Here is a 21,071-nt window from a genome sequence, read left to right as displayed (position 1 = left end):
TAAAGAGACTGTCTCCCTGCCGCTTGCCAATAGCCGTTCAGATCTTAATCTTCACGGTTCGGATTCAATATTTATTTTATTAACGTCTTCTTCTGTTCTTTGCTTAATAATATCAAATCTAACCAGTATTATTACGGGAAAATAACAAATAAAGAAAGTATATGATATTTTATCTTGGGAAGATAAAGATTTTAAATGATAAAGGGAAAAGTCATCCCCAAATTTGAAATTTTAAAATTTAGCAAAATAACAATATTTTTTATTATTTTTTTTTCAAAAAAAAGGTTTAACGTCTCATCGGTGGCCTTCCACAAACGGCAGCTAATCGCCGGCACTTGCCACCGGTGAAATTTTTTTGTACCACAGATTTTTTTGGGCCATGTGAGAATATTTCAAGAAAATAATAGGGGTAATATTTGATCCCACTACCTATTGGTCATTTAGACCAACAAAAAAGAAGATGACAACTGGGCCATCAAAAATTTGTTAACTTTATAATGCAAACAAAAATATAATTCGACTCTTTTACTATGACTCCAGCTCGTGACAATAATTTATCTAGGGATGACAAGTCTTAATTGAGAAATAATCTAAATTTGATATCAACAGAGTAACTTTTCTTAATACATAACAAGAAATAACATGTACATTAATTAAAATAACAATAATTTATTTGGAAATGACATGTCTTGATTGGAAAATGACAAGTTTAAATTTAAGATTAATAATGTGTTTTTTCCTGATACATAACAGGAAATAACATGTGTGTTAATTAAAAATGATAATAATTTATATTAGAAATGACAAGTGTTGATTATGAAATAACAAGTCTTGACTATAATTAGACTTACAGGTGCTCATGGGACAGGATGGGACAGGGACGACCCCGTCCTAGTCCTGTCCCGATAATTAGGAAGGGAAGGCTTTTCTGTCTCGTGTCCCATCCCGTCCCAATAGCATCTCGTCCTAATTGGGACAGTACATAACTGGGACGGGATAGGAACGTCCCATCTCTTTTTTTTTTTAATTTTTTATCTTTTTAATTTGAAAACTAACTATGCAAGAAATGTATAAACTTATAATAAAAATAATGTGAGGAAAATAGATAAAAATGAGGAAACAATGACAAAGAAAATTTTTTTTTGTAATCATGAGAGACAAAAAAAACTAAACAAACCTAAAATATTCATTACAACGAATATCATGTAACCCGTACAAAAATAACTTACAAACAAATCAAAAATAACAATTGATAAATATCATTACCAAAACACTATTATAGTGATAAATAAAATAAATTTATAACAACTAAAATAAAGATGATATGTTGGAATGGGACCGGGATGGGACACTCCCGTCCTTTGTCCTGAAACAATTTTGTCCTATCTTGCTTTCATCTCATCCAGAAAACTTTTGGAATGGGGTTGTCCCGTCCCAAAATGACAGGGATAAGGATGGGATGCTCGGACGGGATACAATTAAACACCCCTAATTAGACTAGCTATGCCTATCACAAACATTAATAGGATCTTCAGTGTTTACAACTAAATGATTATGAGGGAAATGACGCATCAAAATAAAGTCAGATACAGTCTTTTGTATATAATTAAATAAATTTGATACATACAAATCATTTAGGGAAGAAAAAAGAAATAGCACAAATTCAAAACAAAAATTATAATCAAGCAATCAAAACTTGTCATTCCCAATTAAGATATGTCATTTCCAAATAAATTGTTATCATTTTTAATTAATACACATGTTATTTCCTGTTATGTATAAGTAAAAAACACATTGTTAATCTCAAGTTTATACTTGTTATTTTTCAATCAAGACATGTCATTTCCAAATAAATTATTATCATTTTTAATTAATGTACATGCTATTTCTTGTTATGTATAAGGAAAAGTTACTTTTGTTAATATCAAATTTAGACTTGTCATCTGATAATTAAGATTTGTCATTCTCAAATAAATTGTTGTCATTTTTAATTAATACATGTATTATTTCCTATTATGTATCCAAAAAAACACATTGCTAATATTAAGTTTAGACTTGTCATTTTCTAATCAAGACATGTCATTTTCAAATAAATTATTGTCATTTTAATTAATGTACATGTTATTTTCTGTTATATATTAGAAAAAGTTACTTTGTCAATATCAAATTTAAATTTATTCTTTCTTAATCAAGACTTGTCATCCCTAGATAAATTGTTGTCACAAATTAAAGCCATAGTAAAAGAGTCAACTTATATTTTTTGTTTGCATCATCAAGTTAACAAATTATGGGTAATCTAATGGTCATGTTCTTTTTTGTTGGCCTAAATGACCAAGAGGTAGTGAGATCAAATCCTACCTCCACTACTTTCTTGAAATATTCTCACATGGCAAAAAAAAAAAAACCAGTGACAAAAAAAATCACCGGCAGCCACCACACTGGTAGCCAACAGCGAGGGGTCAAGTCTTTTTTTTTTTGAAAGACATTTTTATCATGTCACTGAATTTCAAAATTTCAATTTGGGAATGACTTCCCTCTTTGTCATTTAAAATCCTTAGCTTCCTAAATTGGGATATCATATATTCAACCTTTTTTATTTGTCATTTTTCCTATTATTATCCTGCAGGCCAAATAAAAAACAGGAAAATTCTTCCAGCTGAAAAGGTTAGTTATTTTAATTACTGTATTAATATCATTTCATCATTATATATCTATTTATACATAATTTAGTATTTTCTAAAAATTATAATTATCAATAATATAATCTATTACAAATTATGTATATTGATATCTTTGAGACTTCCTTTCTCTCTATAGGGAGATTCTTATATATATTTTTTATTACAAGTAATGAGTAATAGTAAACAGCATCAACCGGCCATTTAGCTCTAGCAAAGGCAAATAACAATTGTTTTCAACTAAACCACTATTTAATTAATTAATTCTAGCTGTTTAACCACTTGCATCGCTCTTTTTTTTTTTTTTTTTAAATATAGAAGTTAAAGAAAAGAAATTTATAAAAATATCACTATCCAATTTAGCAGTTTTTTTTTTTTTTGGCTACGACCCTTTGACTCTGGGTTATAAACCAATAGTTTGATCTTCCATCTAATTTAAGATGTGTTTATAAGAAAATTTGGTGAAACCTATACAAATTTTACTTCTTTTAACAATAAGTTTTGGTAAAAAAAAAAACAATGACCAAATTATGAAGAAAATCTCTCTAAAACCAGATTTATCATTACTTTAATCTGTTTTACTAATAATAAAAGAATATTTCTATGAAGTCATACCATAAAAAGTATGGTCTCAGATAAAACAGTTACTACAATTAAAATTTGATAATTAAATTTGGCTTTCATGAAAAATTGAAATTACCAGATTTAAATCTACATGAATTTTAAAAACATTTTAATTTATACAATTTTTTACTTATTTGTATCTTATAAAATGAGAAGATGTAAGAGTGATCATAAGCATGTTTAATATAAGTCAAAATAAAACTACTCTTACATATTTATTTCGTATTTCATAAATTATAATTAAAAAATTACTTATAAGTTATACAAATTATTCCAAACCGCACTATTTCTCTGCGGCAAAGTTTACCATAAAATGGAACGGTATCTATTCAACCAACCAATGGTTTTAACTCTTACAAAGCAGTAGCCAAATTTGAGGTGGGGGATTCCAAAGGAACACAAAAGTAAGGATAAATAATGGGGTAATCATGGAGTAAGAAGGCAGTCAACGGCCATGAAGGTGGAAAGCTATAGGTGCCGCTGGAAACCTGTCCGTACTTACAAGAAGCAGGCTGAGTGGCTGACAAAATACTCGCGATAAAAATCTCGGATCACGTACCCTTCAGGTGATCCAATGGCAGTCGCGAGAAAAACGAAATAGGCTGCTAGTTCTTCCTGGTCTCGTACTCTAATCAGAGAAGGACAGATTCACTTTCACTAATAACATATAAACCAAGTAAAAGCGTACAATCTTTTCCGTCCCTGTCGCAAGAAAAACGGTGAGCATGCCTTTCCTTTCGAAAGGCACGGAGTGGCTGGGTACATAGAACGCGTCATTCAATCTGATATGAAGATGAATGAAATCTTAGATGCATTGGCTGTCAAAGGTTAGAAAAGTTTCTAAATAAAATTCCATCAAAGCATAAATGAGAATTTGCATGGGAACAATCAAATCCATGTTTGGGCTCGGTGGCTCCAGTTGAAATTTCCACTACAAATCTCAATCTCGGTTGTTCAAACTTCTGCTAGCTCATCTTTGTCCAGTCCCCTTGGAGGAATTTTGCTACTGCTTTTTCTCTTCCGCTTTCCTCGGCTGCAAGAAGTGCCATTAGTAACGTCAACCATCCCAACATTATCAAAGCTGCTTTAGTACTTAATGTACGACAGATCAAATTCACACACGGGATGATAGTCACGCAAAAATAGTAATTAAAAGCTATCCTCGCAACTTGAAACCACAATACCATATTGTCAAAAAAGACGAGATAAAAATTAAAAACATGCTAATACAAAGGTATAAAGAACAGGCATTCTGCTGAATCCAACTTGTAACCACGCAGCCACAACAGAAATGTTCCATTACACAACTAAACTGCGACTTGGTTGTGAAACATGCATCAAAACAAAGTACAGCTGCAAGACCATTTAGCTGAGTCTCTATGGCTGGTTCTTTGCAGCATCCAGCAACATAGAAACATGTTCGTTCGTTAACATGTTTTTCATAAATGAAAATGGCCAACAAAGTAAAAATATCATGGATCCACAATCACGAAACCACCATACCTGCTTTTAGATGTGCAGATATAATTTGGAATATTATTGCTTGCTACGCTCCAAAAGATGCAAAGATTCAAAAACCACATATACTATTTACATAGTTTCCCTTTGAATGGCAGTTATGCATAGATTCGGTAGATTTAGAGTCTTGCTTTCAGCTATGCTTCACAAGAAAGGGAAAGTGAAGTTCCTTTTAACAAGGTACTTTATTCAATATATAAACGCTAGGTGCACATATCTTCTAGCTATAGCTACTACAGGCAGAGTTGGTGGCAGCAACAGGAAATCAAGGTAGCTGTCAGCCTTGATATTCTATCATAAGCTGGAAGAAGGATCCCAGAAATTCTTAATTTCGATACTCTCCTATTCACCGCATCATTACAGGGAAAAATGACAATATACTAAGAATGCATGAGGTCTATGGTCTGTTTCCTCTCCTGTCACTTACTATCTTTGTCCCCGGTTTCTCTCCAACGACATGATGTCCAGCTTGGTACAATGTTTTCCAACTGAAAATTATCCCCCACATTTGCAGAAGGGGACAAGGACAGTATGTACAGAAACTTTGACCTTAGATTGCATTAGCAGAAACCAAGACATGATCAAAAGTGGTGAAAACTTCTTCACCTCCTTCCTCCTTCAACTCACTCACTCCAATTAGATATGCCTATCTATTTGCACATACTGTAGAATTCACTCATCACCATCAATAGTTTCACGAAGGCACGAAAAACAAAATGAAAGTTCAACGATATATCTAATAAAAGAGATATTAGATAGGACTGCTCAATTTAAAGCAGGATTCAGGTGACAGCTTAACATTAAACGGATTAAACAAAGCGCTCAACCACAGAAAGTAATTCACAAGAAACGTTATGCCAATAACCATATATTGACTGCCAGAAAAAAAAAATACTTTGGACAAAATCCGTGTCGCCGTTCAACTTCAACCAAACTTCTCAAGCAGGGAAAAAAAATCATTTTAATCACTAAGAATTAATTAATTGATCTAGGTCGATAAAGGAAGGGGGAGTCAGTACGCACTTTGACACCTGGTGCAGGTTGGCGAAGCTCTTCCTCGGGTATAATGACAGGCCAGGCTTCACCCGCCTCGCGGAACATTTGCTCGGTCTCCAGGTGCTGACCTTTTTCGAGAATCATATTCCTAATGGTCTGTGCAGGGGTGGATGTTGCATCGAACACTTCCTCAACCCCATTGACGAAAGTGACAGTAATCTGCGGTGGGTGGTCATCAGTTCGGCGCTTCACCACCACTTGACACCCAGGGTTTGATTCCTTGGCCTTCCGTGCGTTGCACTGTGCCAAAAACTCCATACAGGATGCAGTTCGCGGGTCCAAGGCATTGAACTCGATTCTCACCCTCGATAGGAACTTCAACATTTTATACGATGTCTCTCTGCCACTCCTACTTCACTTCAATGAACCCGATGAGGAAGCTAATAAGAGGTATCCGGAACGAATGCGGAGGGTTTCTATGGTATTGTTGCTGTAATCTTCTTCGCTTTTTTTTTTTTTTGACCTTGCTTCTTCGCGATTAACGTTGGCCAAAAAAGAAAAATTCGTGAAGGTAAAGCTCCATTGTTTTTTTTTTTTTTCCGGCCTGACTCACTCACATATTCATCACGTTTTTGTCAACAAAAAAAAAAATCTTAAATTTACTCTTAATAAAAATCTGAATAGCAAGAAAAACTTCGGCCTTATTTGATTTATTACTGGCATTATCGGTGCTGTGTTAAAATATTTTGTAGTTCAATCAATATACTGAAATATATTTTAATAACAATTTCTCAAATCACATTCTACTTTTAAAATATTAATATTTAATATCATTTAATTATAAAAAGCTGTAAGTATTCTTCTTTTAAGATCATACATTCAGCACTTTAATATACTTTCAGAATAGTGAGCATACCACAATATCTTAGATGTCATCTGCACTGGAAATACTTCTTGTAACACTTTCTTATTTCCAAAATCTTTTAATCTTTAAGCATACAGGTTCCTTTTTCCTTGCTCTTGGCCTCTCACGTCTTGATTATTGTAAGTCTGTGACTTCTTATCTCAAAATGAACTCGTTCCTGAGGAACGACAGATTAGAAGATCATGGGCAAATTCCTTTCGCTTCCTTGAGGCGTGAGGTATCCAACATATTCGCACTTACAAAGACCTGAGTCAACACTCATCATACTACCAAAAGAAATAAATATGTAAATATATTTCCGGATGATTGATACGCGCAATCAGTTGCAGCATAAATAAAACAGAAGAAAAAACAATAATTCCTGCATATTCTCACTCAAGGAGAGGGCAACGGAGCTTTTCAATTATAAGATGGCAAAATCGGAAAAAAAAGCTGAACACCGCGGTCTCAAAAGACCAGCTGACCACTCATCAAAAGCAAAGCTCGGCAACCTGCCAAATCAAGAGTCTAACCAACTGCTAATCTCGTTATCCATTTTGGTTCTCTTTGAACTTTGTACACCTGGCACAGCACTACTACGGGGCTGAAATGCCACATCATGCTGATATGCACAGTTAGCTCCATTCCGACATCCTTTTGAACTGTTGAAATAGATACAAGGCTTCATTATCTTGGGTTTTGGTTCCCTTAATCTAGAATTGTGCGTTGTCTCCTGGTTTCCAACGGGCTGCCTAATGTTATTCAGATAAGGTAGAGTCTCTTGTTTTTCTCCACCATGTTGCTGAATTAGGCTTTTATAGTAGTTCACATCCTTTGCTGGAGGAGCTCCAAGACTCACTACAGGAGGAGGGACCTGTTGAGGAGGAACGGGTCCCACTCCAACCCCCATCTGAGCGGTATAGGAAGGGCTGGCTGATAAGGCACCAAATGAAGGCGTACTGGCTTCAGCTTGATTCAGAGGAATGGGTAGACGTGAAGTCACCAAAGATGAGCTAGCATTGAATGTATGTCGTGAGTTATTTGTATTTCCATAATCTCTAACCAACTTTTCAATCACCTCTGGGTTGCTGAGAACTTTATTCAGTAATTCGTGGTCAATCGTAATTCCATGTTCATTATTCTTCATGATGTGGCTTAAAGCTATAGATGCTTCAGCAGCCTCAGATTCTACTACATGAGGTAATTGCGCAATTGAAGGAGGGTTAGAACCCTTGGGTACTCCAGCAACGAACAAGAGAGGCTGTGAACTAAGCGGCGCTCCATATGATGCCTCTACTGTGGAATCCTCATCTTCAATTGGTGTAATTGGTATCAAAGCAGTATGATCATCATTGCAAAGGGAGTCTTCTGCATCCATTGAGACAGAGGGGCTGCATGGAGGGAAACAGAAGGGAAGAAAGTAAGTATTTAAATGACCAGAGGTATCTATGAGGAATTATCGTACAGAGCAAGAGAAGAATCAAACTTTGGAGGAATGGAAGACGGGCGGGGATAAATAGCTTCGAGTACTTTCATCTCTCTCTGATTCTGATCCTCTACCTCTTTGCTTTCTTCCCCAGCCACCACTTGCCATGTGAGATCAAGCACAATCTGTTTAAACATGTTAAAACAATTATACAAGAATGAAAACAAAATTTGAGATTTTTTTTGCATCCCCCCCTTTCCTTATTTGAAAGCCATCCGCTCAAATAAGGAAACCATTCAACAAGGAAACTGGAATACACACAAACCCCTATGAGTGCGCACCTTAAGCGGATTGGTCCATTTAATCACTGGAATCTGGGAGAGCTTTATCTGCGTCTGACTTGAGGATTCAGTTCCATCAAAGCCAGGAGGTAGAATGTCATCAGAACCTGCCCCTCCTGGATGCGACAGTAACGATGTCTTTGCTTGGAGGTGATCTTGAGCATTTAACCCAACTTGTGAAGGACATTCCTCTGATAAAAATAATCTAACCTGTTTGATGAAGAGATTTTAGTCCCTTATGTTGTAACCTCTTTCACCATTTTGTTCGGCGCCATTTATGATTATGTAAACAGGATTATGTTAAATGACATTATTGATTCAATCTTATATTAAATCGAAACAGATAAGTTATTCAGATGCAAAAACTCTAAAACAGAGTAGTCAATCCTATTTCATACAATAAAAAATCCATTAAAAAGAATAGACAGTCAGATTCAAATTCTACTACAATGACAAGTGGCCAGCAAATTATGTACAAAATAAATGGACAAACTCATACACTTCTATCACAATGAGTTTCACTCAACACAACAAGTGAAATGAAAATATGAATATTACCCAAGACACCAAACACCAAAACAATCTTAACAGATTTCATCATATTTTCAAATCCAATCTGCAAGATATTTCGCAATGTCCCAATCAGACACTGTCACCCTCAACCTCTCCAACATACAATCAAACAAAAATGACCCCAGACAAATTACTTTCAGTAACACTCTGAAAAGTGTTATTTGTGCTCATTGGGTGGCCAACTAAGGGCTTCCATCACCTTTTCATCCCATTATTTTGCATTCACCCTCAGTAGGTCTCCAGAATTTATCACTATGACTTGGCCCTCCCATGTTGGAAGTGGCTGAGATCTTGCGTTTAGTCTCCTTTCAAACAGAAAAAGAATAAAATTTTAGAATTAAAGGCAACAAATTCTTCTAAGCAGAAGAGTTCTACCGTATCAGCATGGACCCAAAAAGAAAAAAGCACTTCGTAATACTGGAGAAAAATGAGATGTCACCAAATCTTGCAATTCTCACAAGGACATAGACACAAGCAAGTTGAAGGAACCAAGGGCAATGCAACTAATTAAACAAGAGGCGTGCAAAAATGAGAGGAAAAAGCATGGAATCTAAAATTTCTTAAAGAGAAAACTGGCATCGTGCCAAGGGAAACAAGAAGTTATTGTAATCACTTTTACATATTAACCACAAAATTCATGCTAATGAACTAAAAATTACACCTACTATATCTTCCCTCTTGAAGAATTTAGTAAACATTTACTCCACAATCCACATCCATTATCATTTTCACAATTCTTTTATACTTCTTCATGTGAGATTCATTGATACAATAGTACTTATTTTCTCTCACATCTCATTCAGGTGTCCTTGCTATCAATTAGGGTCAACAATTTTGAATCCAAGCTCCGGCGCGCCGCATTTCTTCATGTAAAACCAGCTCTCCGTAGTAAAATCGATGGAATTTTTTGACATCACAGGAATTTATTATTACTTTGAATATAGCTATCCCAGAACCATATCATTCTCTGTACTAATTTCCTACTTACGCTGACTTTAGTTTCCTACCCCCAAGCACGCAATAATCCTTCAGAGAAACTAGTCAATCAGCCCTTAAACACAGAAGGCTTCTCATGGGCCAAAAGACTTCACTTTACGGGGCAAAGCAAGGGGGGTCCTAGATAGAATCCATACATATCAATGTATTCCAGAGCAAGATATGGCCCTGACATTAACGTCACCCCAAGATGATATTTCTGAGGCATCAAATTGTACGCGAACTAGTGATAGGGATAAAACGTGCAAAATGATCAATCGAAGATAGTAGACAACAAATCATAATTTAGGGCTTAGAAAGCTGATTCTTCAATGTTAATCATTCGAGTTATTTATACGCCATTAATCGATCGATGTCGAATTTAGTTGCTGAAATATAATTACCTGACAAAGATCTAAATCTGAGGCCCACGAAACTCTTTTCGATTTGTGTAAACAACGCATATTTAGCATAAGAATCGTTCTTCTGCTTCAGTGTGGCAATCTATGAAAAGATTTAAGAGATATGGTGAGGTACCAAAGCTCAAGAGTAAAGCCTAGTCAGACACCACATATGAGTTATCCACCCTAACACCGTATCTATAGCTCTTTAAGTCCTCCCTGGTGAACTACGGGGTGTCCCAGGACGACCTTGGGAGAGAACCCTGACTTGTTATTGCCGCCATTGAACCGCCCTCTACTAAGTACCAGGTGAGCAAAAGCAGACAGATTGGTTTTTTTTTTTTTTTTTTGAAAAAATTGAAGATCATCATTCTCCCATAAGAGGAGCTGGGAATGCACCTGCCATGGGCCCATATTTGAGCGGTGAAGGCCGAGCTGGCCCAAACAAAATGTTGAATTTGCTGAGCTCATATGCCGGTTAGCAGGCTGGCGAGCTAACCCACAAAATAAGGAAGAGCCGAATTTGACTGTTTTAAAGGTGAAAATAGAGCAGGTTTCAAAATCTATTGTCATCCTACCAAAAAAAAATCTGTTGTCATAATTCAAAAATAAGTAAATAGAATTTACCGAGACACTGACAGATAACAATACATCTCGAAAATTAAGGCCCCGCGGCTGAACCCGTTTTTACAACTCTAACCGCAATTATATTTATAAATCTCAATTCTTTAATTTACAATCTTTTATTTTTATTTCTTTACATTATGTGGTTTTAATTCATTCTCACAATTTTCTTATAGTATATTTTATCCTTTCAGATGATGGGGCCATATACTGTATGAGATCTATACAAACCGTAGCATTTATGTTTTGTGAATTATATGCATTTCATGTATAACTCCCAATTTTTTGGAGCTCTGCTAATACGAGTAAGATATATAATATTTTCTCGTCATTTATTTGTTCTTCATTGTATCTGAAACGAATAGGCCACATGAATAATATCCATATTTGTGACACGTTTTCTTTATTTTTAGGTGTGTTTATATATAAATAAATCTTTGAAAAAAATCGTATTTTGGTTTCTTGCCAATGTTTTTGTTTCTACTTTCTGTCCATATTATATTTCGTGTATTGATTATCCCGGTACGTATTAATTGATTATAATTTTTTTTTTTTGGGCCGACAATCACAATTATAATTTTGGAAAAAAAAGAGGGGGGTGGCATAGCATTATGCACGTCTCATCGTGTAAACGCAACGCAGTGTCGTCCCGGCTTCGAGTAGTCTTTTGGCCAAGGCAACAAGTTTTTTTATCTGCTCTGATTATCAGAATTTTAGTTTGTGCCCCCCTACAACAAATCTAATCCCAACTTAACCTCTTGTTTGGATTGAGGGAAAATTAGGGAAGAAAGAAAACTAGAGAAGAAAAGATAAAAAGAAACAAGTTTTTCTTTACTTGGATAGGAAAGAAAATATGGGAAGAAAAAAAAGTGGAAGAGAATAAAATAGGCTCGATGCCTTATTTTTTTTCCAAATTTTTTCTTTATATATGGAGAGATTTGAAAAGAAAATAAGATTTTCATGATTACCCTTCTTCTCTTTTCCTCTCCGCATTTATTTTCTTTTATTATATTTAAAAAGTTGTTCACTTTTTACTTTTTTTATCTTAAAACAATGTTTTTATTAAATAATTGGCTTTTAAACATAATAATATGAAAAAATATATAAATCAAATAACTTGATTTTAAATTATTTGATTATCAGTGTTTTTAAAACCGGACCGGACCGGACGGTCGAACCGGTCCAGCCGGTGACCGGGACACTTCTCGGCTCGTTTCACATGGTTCGGCCGCTTTATCATTTGAGCCGCCTTGGACCGCTTCAAGCCGGCCATTTAACCGAAAATCGGAGCGGTTTTTGAAAAACCGGCCGGCTCAAATTTGTGAGCAGGGATGGAAAAGAAGAAAGAAGACGCATAAAAGCTTTTTTGGATATGAATCTTATCCCCATCCTTTGTCCCTTCAAGAACAGCCATGGAGTCGGTTGCTAGGCTAGAAGAAGATAAGAAGCTTACCTTGGGTGCCCGACGATTCGCAAATCTGGACTGTAAATAAAACCTCCCTAGTCCATAATGAAGAAAAGAAGACGACGTGCAAGTGATGAAATGGAAGTAGGGGAGAAAAGAAAGTAAAACCTCGAGAGTGGAGATAGAGAAGCGTGTTTCGTACGCAGACGCAGTTCTTTTTCGGGCCAACACGCAAAGGTAGATTGACCAAGGATGACATGTACTATAAATGAGTATTAATTAAACCTTTTTTTAATGTTATTTTTCAAGGGAAAAAATTAAATTAATTGTGAGATAAAGTTATTTCTATTGGTACAAATTGCAAAAGTTAAAGATTTGCTATACTATATATTAAAAAGACTATAAAAAATATTTGGTTTTTTGACCAGCGGCTATAAAAAAATATTTACGTTATAATATTGTAATTATTAATGATTATTATATGATTAATATATATAAAATATGTAATTTATCCTCTAAAATCATTCTTATTTAAGGGATAAAGTGAGCATACCAATAATTAACAGAGACAAAAATAAAAATATATATAAAAAATTTCAAATAGGGTATTAGTGTCAATGTATCATGGACCTTCATCCCCAAAAAAAATTTCTTATATATAAGATTTAAGAAAGTATAATATTATTTTTATTTAATTATTATGTTCCGGTCCGACCGCCGGTCCGACCGGTTGAACCATAAGAACCGTGAACCGCTCGTCTTTCCGGTTCAATTTCCGGTCCAGCTTTTAAAACATTGTTGATGATGCTAATGTTAGTATAATTTTTTTATTACAATATTTAATTTAATTTAATTTTAAATATGATATATTTTGATAAGGACATTTTAGTCACTTAAATATCTATTAATTTTCTTTCCTCTCTCTCTTTATTTTCTCTCCTCTTATTTTTTTTCTCTCAATTTTTCTTCCCATCCAAGCAGAGCATAAGAGTTTCTGCAACCTGTTTTAGCAGTGAAAAGATTATAGGCGATTTCACTAATCACCCACCCGATGCATGCTGGGAAGACTACTTCGTTGAGTTTATTAATGCTACCAGCCACAGCCGAGTCGTTCCCTGAGCTAGTTTACCAGCAACCAGACTAAGATTTACGCAAGCCATGACGATACCCATCAAATCCAGAACGTGAGCTTTAGAAAAGAAACCAAATCCAGAACGTGAGCTTTAGAAAAGAAATCAAGAACATTGGTCGGGTCAATTCATTCCAACTTATTCCAACAAACCAGGTAACACCCATCGTAACTCTCAGCCAACAGGCAAAGCAATCTAATACAAACATAATTATATCACAAACAGTTGTGGCCTGAAACTTACAAATCGCACCCCACTCACTGAGTATGAAAAAAAGAAATAATCTAGCAGCAACGCGAGCAATAATGTACAAATAATCCTCACCCACTTGTATTTATGTATGTTCCCAGACGAATCCTACAGTCCAACTGGTTACCTTCAAATTTGGGGAGGAGCAGGGAGGGGAGGCAAAGAATAATGAAAAAGTCAACAAATTCAAGGGTATAAAAAAGTTCCCGGCAAGTAAAACTGAGCAGCTATCCCTCGGAGAATGAACAAAGTGAAATCAGAAACTCCAAATTGGTCCTTCATGATAACTACTGTAGAGGCACGTCGGCACACTTCAGCTTCCGATTCACCTCTGCCACTTCCTCTCTGTGAAGCATAATTCAAGTGGTTCGTCAGTAGATTACTTCATAAAGCAAAATCATTATACTTTGCCATGCTGAATCTTGCAAGATGGACAATGCATATTAAAAACAGGCAATGTATTTTTCAAAGGTAAAAGCCATTTCCAATCAACAAGCAGGCGCATATCACTCACATTCTGGAGGGCAATCCTTTGGCAACTATAGAATGGTAACAAAGTTGTCGTGATAATCAATACCTCATTCAGAATATGGTGAATAAGCAGGCTTACTACTAGAAATAAAAGGTGAGCGAGCATCGCAGCAAAAGAAATGCTTTGGAAATCCCAGTTGGAATGTGGCATGTTAATCTTACATCAGTTGGGAAAAAAGGGGGGAGAAAATTCAGGTTCACTGTAAAAGTTTCACGTGCCAACCAGCCACATATGTGATAGCAAATCCATATATGCAAGCCCATAAAAATCAAAATCGTATATTGAATTATCTTCATAACAAGAACATGAAGTACTCCTCCGGTCCTTAATATAGGACTCAATTGTTGAGTTGGTTTTAGTCCTAAATATAAGATCCACTTCTCATATTTATCAATTTTCTCTAAATTACCTCTATGGATACTCTCTCAATCATAATCAAGTAGAAGAGGGAAAGGAGGTATTAAAAAAGATAATTATGGTATTTTAGGAAAAACGTGTTACATTTCTTATAATCAACTAATTTACCTAACTTCCTTAATCTAATCAAATTAGCTAAATGGGTCTCATATTAAAGACCGGAGGAGTATGTATATTTTATCAGGGAGAAATAAAAAACAGAACCAAAGAAAATTCTTTAGGATTCAGAATACCATGAGGAGGATGTAAACCTTGTCCTTTCGTACCCTGCTGTGCCTGAGAAATTGAGCGCTGGATGCGTGGAGAAACCTGTCTATCAGTTGCACTTGCACCAGGCAAGGAGTGTCTCTTCTTAACATGTACATCTCGATCATGCAGATCTGGACTTGATCGTGGAGAATTATTAGCATTAATCTTGGCCCTTGCAGATTCTGTGGCTTGCATGAAATGAGGAAGAGAACTATTGTTACTATTATCTCTTGATTCTTGATCACTGTGATCAGGTTTCGCAGAGCCAGAGGAATTGCGCCTCTTCCCATTCCCCTGATCTTTAGGCAGTTGTTCCCTGCTACCTCTAGATCCTGAATCAGGAGTTGCATTTGCAGGTGATTTATTACCAGCTGACAGAAGCCTTCGTCTATTTGTCGATCCAGATCCAGTCTTCTCAGGTTTTCTCTCTTTTGGTTTCACTGATACCTGACTTGAAGGTGTTCCTTGAGATTCAGGGACGGTTACATGGCTCCTGGGTGAAGCTTCAGGAGATGCTCTGAGATCTTGCACAGCAGACTCCACTTGTTCTCTTTGCAGTTCAGACATGTTTTTCTCACACTTAAGAGCTGGTGGCTCTTTGGAATCAACAACTACTGCTGAATGAAGTGATTTGCCATTCACATCTTCATTATTGGCAGTCTCAGGTTGACCCAGTGCAGAGCCGGGTAACTCACCAGCGAGAGTGGTACAAAAGACATTAGCCTCAACCTCATGATTTATCACACTGTCAGGATTACATATCCCTTCTGATAAATCTTTGGCTTCAGGTTCATTTTCAGTAGCCCCAGTCTCAGATATTTCTGGTGAATCAAGCGTGGAAGAAATAGAGAGTTCAGTACCACATTCAGAGCCACCAATCTTGGAAGGAAAGGGAGCAGAACTCTCCAATAAGAGCTCTTTGGACCTAAATGCACTGTCTGTGCCAACAGAAATGGGATCCTCATGCGCTTCAACAGTTGCATCATTATTGGACAAACTGCTTGACCTTCCTGAACTTGCCATTGTACTCAGCTCTTCAAATTTTGACTGTGCAGCAATGAATGTTGGGTTGCTGGCCTTTCTTGATCCATACCCAAATTTGGTTCCCTCAGTCTCTAGTTGCTCAGAGGCAAATCTTTTCATGGATCTTTTGGGCTGTTCACTGTCAATTTCAGGTTTCTCCGGTAGAGAACTAAGCTCCTGAGGAGGAATTGCATCTGATGTCACAATTTTATTTTGCTGAGAATCAATTTCTTCTAAGGTTACTTTAGCATCAAAAGTAATTGTCATGTCAGGCTGTGCCTCTTCCAAATCATCTTTGGCAAGAGACGTAGAATGGGTTTCTTCGAAGCTTAAGTTTCCTGTATCATGAGTAGTCACTTTCTCTTCAACCTCAGAAGGCACAACAGAGTCCTCAACAGCGAGCCTTGAGTCATCTGACTGACACAAAACTTCAGACTGAAGCCCAGTTTCCAATTGAGACGGAGAAGGACTAGATTCATTGTTGTCTGATTGCTCCACCAATGAACTTGTTATTTTAGACTCGGCAGAATCCAAGGAGGAAACCGACATCCATCTCTCCAACCATTTCCAACCAGAATCAGCTTTGGAAGGATCACATGTGATACGGATTGGTTTGTTTTTTGGGGTGGATTTCAACAGCTTTGAGGTGGAAAAAGAGAAGTTTTTAGTATGATCAACAAAGGTGAGACAACAAACATAATGCAATTGAACTGAGACAAATACCTGATGAGCAAATCGATTGCTAAGCAGTTTCTCTATGGAAGTGGACTTCATACTTGACTTGCTCACCTGATTTCCATTACCCTAAACCATAAAAAATAGCGGTTGCACTTGGGGAAGGGTTTGCAGCATACAAATAGCCCAGAATACAAATCTAATAAAGGATATCCTTGATTATGAAAATACAGTAACCTCAAGCAATAAGAGCTTAATGTCAATACGACCTAACAATCAAGCAAGAGCAGAGGCGCATGACTATGGCAAGAAAACACAACAAACTTTTTATGACTACTTCAGTTCCCAGGCTTTAAATTTGTTTTTTAGCTTGATGAAACAAAATTTAAAAGTTGAAATAACAGCTTTGTACTTGAGGGGTTGCACTGTTTTGGACCTTCAGTAGTTTTATGACTCTCCTTTCACCTGATAACTTCGTCTATCACCACATTATCAACTCCTATAACAGGATTGTAGACTTAAAGCATGACCCATAACATATATCATTATTCTGCATAGGAACAATGAATTCATCTTAAATTGCTCGTGGTAAAGAGATGGAGATTCAAGGCGAACATTAAAAAGTACTAAGACATTAGCAATGCTTTAATGTTTGAACATTCAAGAAAAATCCTCATCCCCCAAGCTGAATTATGAAATCTAATGATACAACGATCAATAAAAATACAAAACCAGCACCATAAACTTCCACACAGAATGATAACATGAAATTACTAGCCATTAAGCACGTAATTGGAATTGATTGGACCACCAGAAAAGGCATATTGTGAGCTATTTTAAATAGCTTACCAAAATTTCAGAGCCATTAATTTTGCCATGCTTATCTTGACGCAAATGCTGAGCATGACGAGCGCGCACGAGGAGCTGCAATTTAACTATGGCTTGAACACAACGCAGAGATCCTACTGCATGCCTTCGAACCAAATGCCCACGAACAGCAGCTTGCAACTTCACTACGTTCTTAAGCTTTAGCAAGGCTCCCTGAGCCTGAAAGAAACCCAAAAAGAAATACGCATATGAAATACAGCAGTTTCAGCTGTAGCTTGCTAGTGAGATTTTGGAATTGTAGATTTAAAATGAAAACACACCATGAACCCTCTGATGGCAGCTTGAATGGTGATAACCACAGACTCCGGTGGATTGACATCCACCCTACTCTCTGTTTCAGTAACAACTGTTTCAGATAATTGTGAGCTTGCCACAGATAATTGTGAGCTTGCCACAGATAATGGAGGGGGTTTCTCATCAGGGCAATTTGTTGTGTTTCTCTTTTCAGCAATATTTGTCTCAGTTGATGGTTGGAAATTGATACTAGTACATTCTGAGCTCTCCTTGTTTGCTGAAGATGGGGTATCTGTTATTACAGCATTGCTAAGAACACGATGCCTTGCAGACTTTTTTCGGAAACTCCAACCTCGTTTGTCACTTGAATCTTTGATCTGGAAAAATTAAGTAACTAAATCATTGGTGAAAAGACAACTTGATTCCCTACAAATCAGCAAGCTAGAGAGTTTATAAAACTTCAATCTCTTCCTACAGAAAATATGTTCACATGAGCACAATTCATTGTGAACAATGGGCCATTGACTGTCTTCCTAGTTCCATTTTCAAGGAATGAGAATTCCTAGGTTTGACACAAAATTAAGCATTGGACTGATGTTCCAGTTCCAAGCCCTTGATTTCTTAGTGCATAATCGACATTCCTTGCAATGGGGAGAACGTGATGAATTTAGGCAAGCTAAAATTAGCAATGATTTGTTTTTGCTCCCTCAATTAATTTTGATCTCAAAACTACCCTTCATGTCTGTACTGAGAACATGTTTCAAAAAAAAGAATGGAATGGGATACAATTCGATTTCTAATACGACCATACACTAAAATGAGAATGGTCGCTCCATTCCCCCAGTTTCCCAAAAATCAATTTCATGCAACAGCCATGCTCTAAAATTTTATTCATATAATCCACTTTAAAGTTATGCTGATCCCTATATCATAAATGGTTAAGTCTTGTGTCCTTTCATACCATTCAAACTTCCACTTATCCGATAAAATTTCCCCGGGTGCAAGACACAATTATTTGATCCACACGAAAAATGCGCTGCGAAATTTTCTCAAAATCTTGTAAATAATTTATATCCCGCCGGTCCAAAAATAAAAATAAAAATCACCGGGTCCTAAAGATAGGCAACTAATATCAAATGCCTCGAGAAGTTCTAAGATTTTGCGGGCCTATAAATTACGTTGAAACAATAAGATTTGATTTAGGTTTCGGGTCCTCAAGTGGCATTGGAAATAATAGCTTCGATACCCAAACAATCAAATCGCAAATTTTTTTAAAATACATAAAAATGACCTAGACAAATTGAAAGCCAAAATTACCACCAGGTGGAGTCAACAGCTTCCCAACATCAACTTTTAATTTTTAAGTAAGAAAAACCAAGTAAAAAATCATTGATCACCAGTAAGAAAATGAAAAAGAACAAGCCCTTCGTAAATTTCATTTCGTCAAAAACTCGACACAATTCTGGAACTGTAGACTTGGTTGAATTCATATACACAAGAATGGAAATTTCCGTTACTTTTCTTTACTGGTAATTAGGCTGCCCAAACAACGACATTGATGATTCAAGATGCAAGATGGATGGCATGTCATGCAGCAAAATGAGTTAAACACATGAATCCGAAAACACAAACCGAATCCCCCCAGAAACTACTAATTGATCAACGCGGGAAGCAGGAAAGAGGCAAGTTCCGTAATTTACCGCAAGCAACCTCGGATCAGAAGAAGTCAAAGCTAGTAGTTTAAAATAATGAAAGAGCCCAGATTCAATCAGAAAGCTCACCTCAGACGCTTGGTAATTGCCGTTGCCGTCCGCCTCAGTACTGCCGCATGTGATTAATTTGAAGCAGGAAATAGATTTTCCCATGTTTCTCTCTCTATCTCCCTCGCTGTTGGCGTCTCAGTCTTCACACTTCGCACTCTCTTTCTGTGAGAGACAACACTCTCCGTGAGGTCATGGCATTGGAAAATGGCGAGAGCGTCACATACTAACGCAAGCTTCAAAACACGGACCTCAACACACTCCTTAAATCTAGCTAAGCAAGTTACGCTGGTGTCCGCGCTGTGTGTGTTGTGAGTCGGACTGAACGAGGAGTGGTGTGTCGAGTAATCCGTTGAGACTTTTGAGTTTTGACAGTGGAAAGAAAAAGCTATCTTATTTTATTTTAATCTATTTTGCTTAATGCTCCCGCCGTCCTGCCAAATCGATCTGTGTATACATATTATCCTCAAATATTTACATATAATATAGGGCTTGTTTGGAGCTCCGTTCAAAACGGGTTTTTAAGCAAGTTCACGTAAGCTGAGATAAAACTCTTTTCACATACTTACCTCGTATTCCGTAAATCACGTTTGAAAAGCTACTTATAAGTCAATCCAAACAAGCCCATAATAACAAGACAAGAAGTGGGATCATTTATAGAATATAAATGATGTGATTTATCTCGAATTTGTTGAATGGGAAAAACAACCTGAATGCTTGTCCGCATTAACATTTATAAAACTGAAATTTGTACAAACCACATTTTGTAAGGTAAGGTTGGGATAAAAATTACCAAAAAAAATTGTTTTAAATTTGGAGTCACGTTGAAAGAGAGAAACGGCATGTGAAAATTACGCATATATGGATCTAAGAAAAATAGCTCAACAAACTTTTTCATCCAAACAAGAAACGAGCACTCGAGTCTCGCAGATTAGTTGGATTGAAGATCACAATATCGTATCCGCGCACGAGCAATAGCAGATCATCCATCCTGTTTTTATCATCAGCCGTCTATTCAATTCGCCTGTTCCTTTCTTTCTTTCTTTCTTTATTTATTTATTTACCACAGTCATGTTCTCTTCAATTCGTCTTCGGTTGCAGTAAAGGTTGCGTATCAGATTGAGGGTTCCCCTTGCATTGTAATTAAGACTGGGTTGGGCTAGGTGTTTAAAATATGCTTCGATGTCGGGTAACAGTGGTGTTGTTATTTTCTGAGATTTCAATTGATGATGGCGGTAAATCAATGAATGATTAACTGCATGGGGACAAGGACAAAATAAGCGCTGGTAATATTGTAGCCGGCGAGGTCATTGTAAAGTACAACATTAATTGATTGCGTTGGAGATAGGAGTAAGGAGGACCAATGAGGATAAGATGACAATCGCATGATAAAAAGAAATGATTACTCGTAGACAAGTAAATTGTGGCAGCGATTATTTGGGGGGGGGG

The 21,071-nt window shown here is 36.5% G+C and overlaps 3 protein-coding genes across 7 annotated transcripts; all 3 read right to left on the bottom strand.

Moving 5' to 3' along the window:
- Positions 1-4,062: 4,062 nt before the first annotated feature.
- LOC114723031 (uncharacterized) lies at positions 4,063-6,292 on the bottom strand. The gene is made up of 2 exons (XM_028909175.1): positions 5,844-6,292; positions 4,063-4,335 (listed from the first exon to the last, which is right to left on the bottom strand). The coding sequence occupies exons 1-2, from the start codon at positions 6,198-6,200 to the stop codon at positions 4,306-4,308; spliced, it is 387 nt and encodes a 128-aa protein (XP_028765008.1). The 5' UTR covers positions 6,201-6,292; the 3' UTR covers positions 4,063-4,305.
- Positions 6,293-7,005: 713 nt separating this feature from the next.
- Positions 7,006-10,744, bottom strand: LOC114723024 (zinc finger CCCH domain-containing protein 6). Its single transcript, XM_028909168.1, has 4 exons — positions 10,440-10,744; positions 8,488-8,697; positions 8,207-8,331; positions 7,006-8,111 (listed from the first exon to the last, which is right to left on the bottom strand). Exons 1-4 carry the CDS (start codon positions 10,506-10,508, stop codon positions 7,241-7,243), a joined length of 1,275 nt encoding a protein of 424 aa, XP_028765001.1. The 5' UTR covers positions 10,509-10,744; the 3' UTR covers positions 7,006-7,240.
- A 2,943-nt stretch (positions 10,745-13,687) lies between these two features.
- Positions 13,688-20,058, bottom strand: LOC114722985 (protein IQ-DOMAIN 32). 5 transcript variants are annotated; one of them, XM_028909159.1, is made up of 6 exons: positions 19,644-20,057; positions 17,889-18,239; positions 17,590-17,787; positions 16,789-16,869; positions 15,045-16,704; positions 13,688-14,189 (listed from the first exon to the last, which is right to left on the bottom strand). In XM_028909159.1, the coding sequence occupies exons 1-6, from the start codon at positions 19,725-19,727 to the stop codon at positions 14,170-14,172; spliced, it is 2,394 nt and encodes a 797-aa protein (XP_028764992.1). In that variant the 5' UTR covers positions 19,728-20,057; the 3' UTR covers positions 13,688-14,169. The 5 variants fall into 5 exon arrangements, with proteins under 5 accessions (XP_028764992.1, XP_028764986.1, XP_028764976.1 ...); XM_028909153.1 differs by having other exon boundaries at positions 15,027-16,704; positions 19,644-20,056; XM_028909143.1 differs by lacking the exon at positions 13,688-14,189 and having other exon boundaries at positions 14,959-16,704; positions 19,644-19,787; positions 19,874-20,058.
- Between the last annotated feature and the right edge of the window lie 1,013 nt (positions 20,059-21,071).

This window comes from Neltuma alba, unplaced genomic scaffold, assembly GCF_004799145.2.
Source record: "Neltuma alba isolate B1F8T4 unplaced genomic scaffold, ASM479914v2 tig00002374_pilon, whole genome shotgun sequence".
Lineage (NCBI taxonomy): Eukaryota > Viridiplantae > Streptophyta > Magnoliopsida > Fabales > Fabaceae > Neltuma > Neltuma alba.
This window is presented reverse-complemented; position numbering and strand designations above follow the sequence as displayed.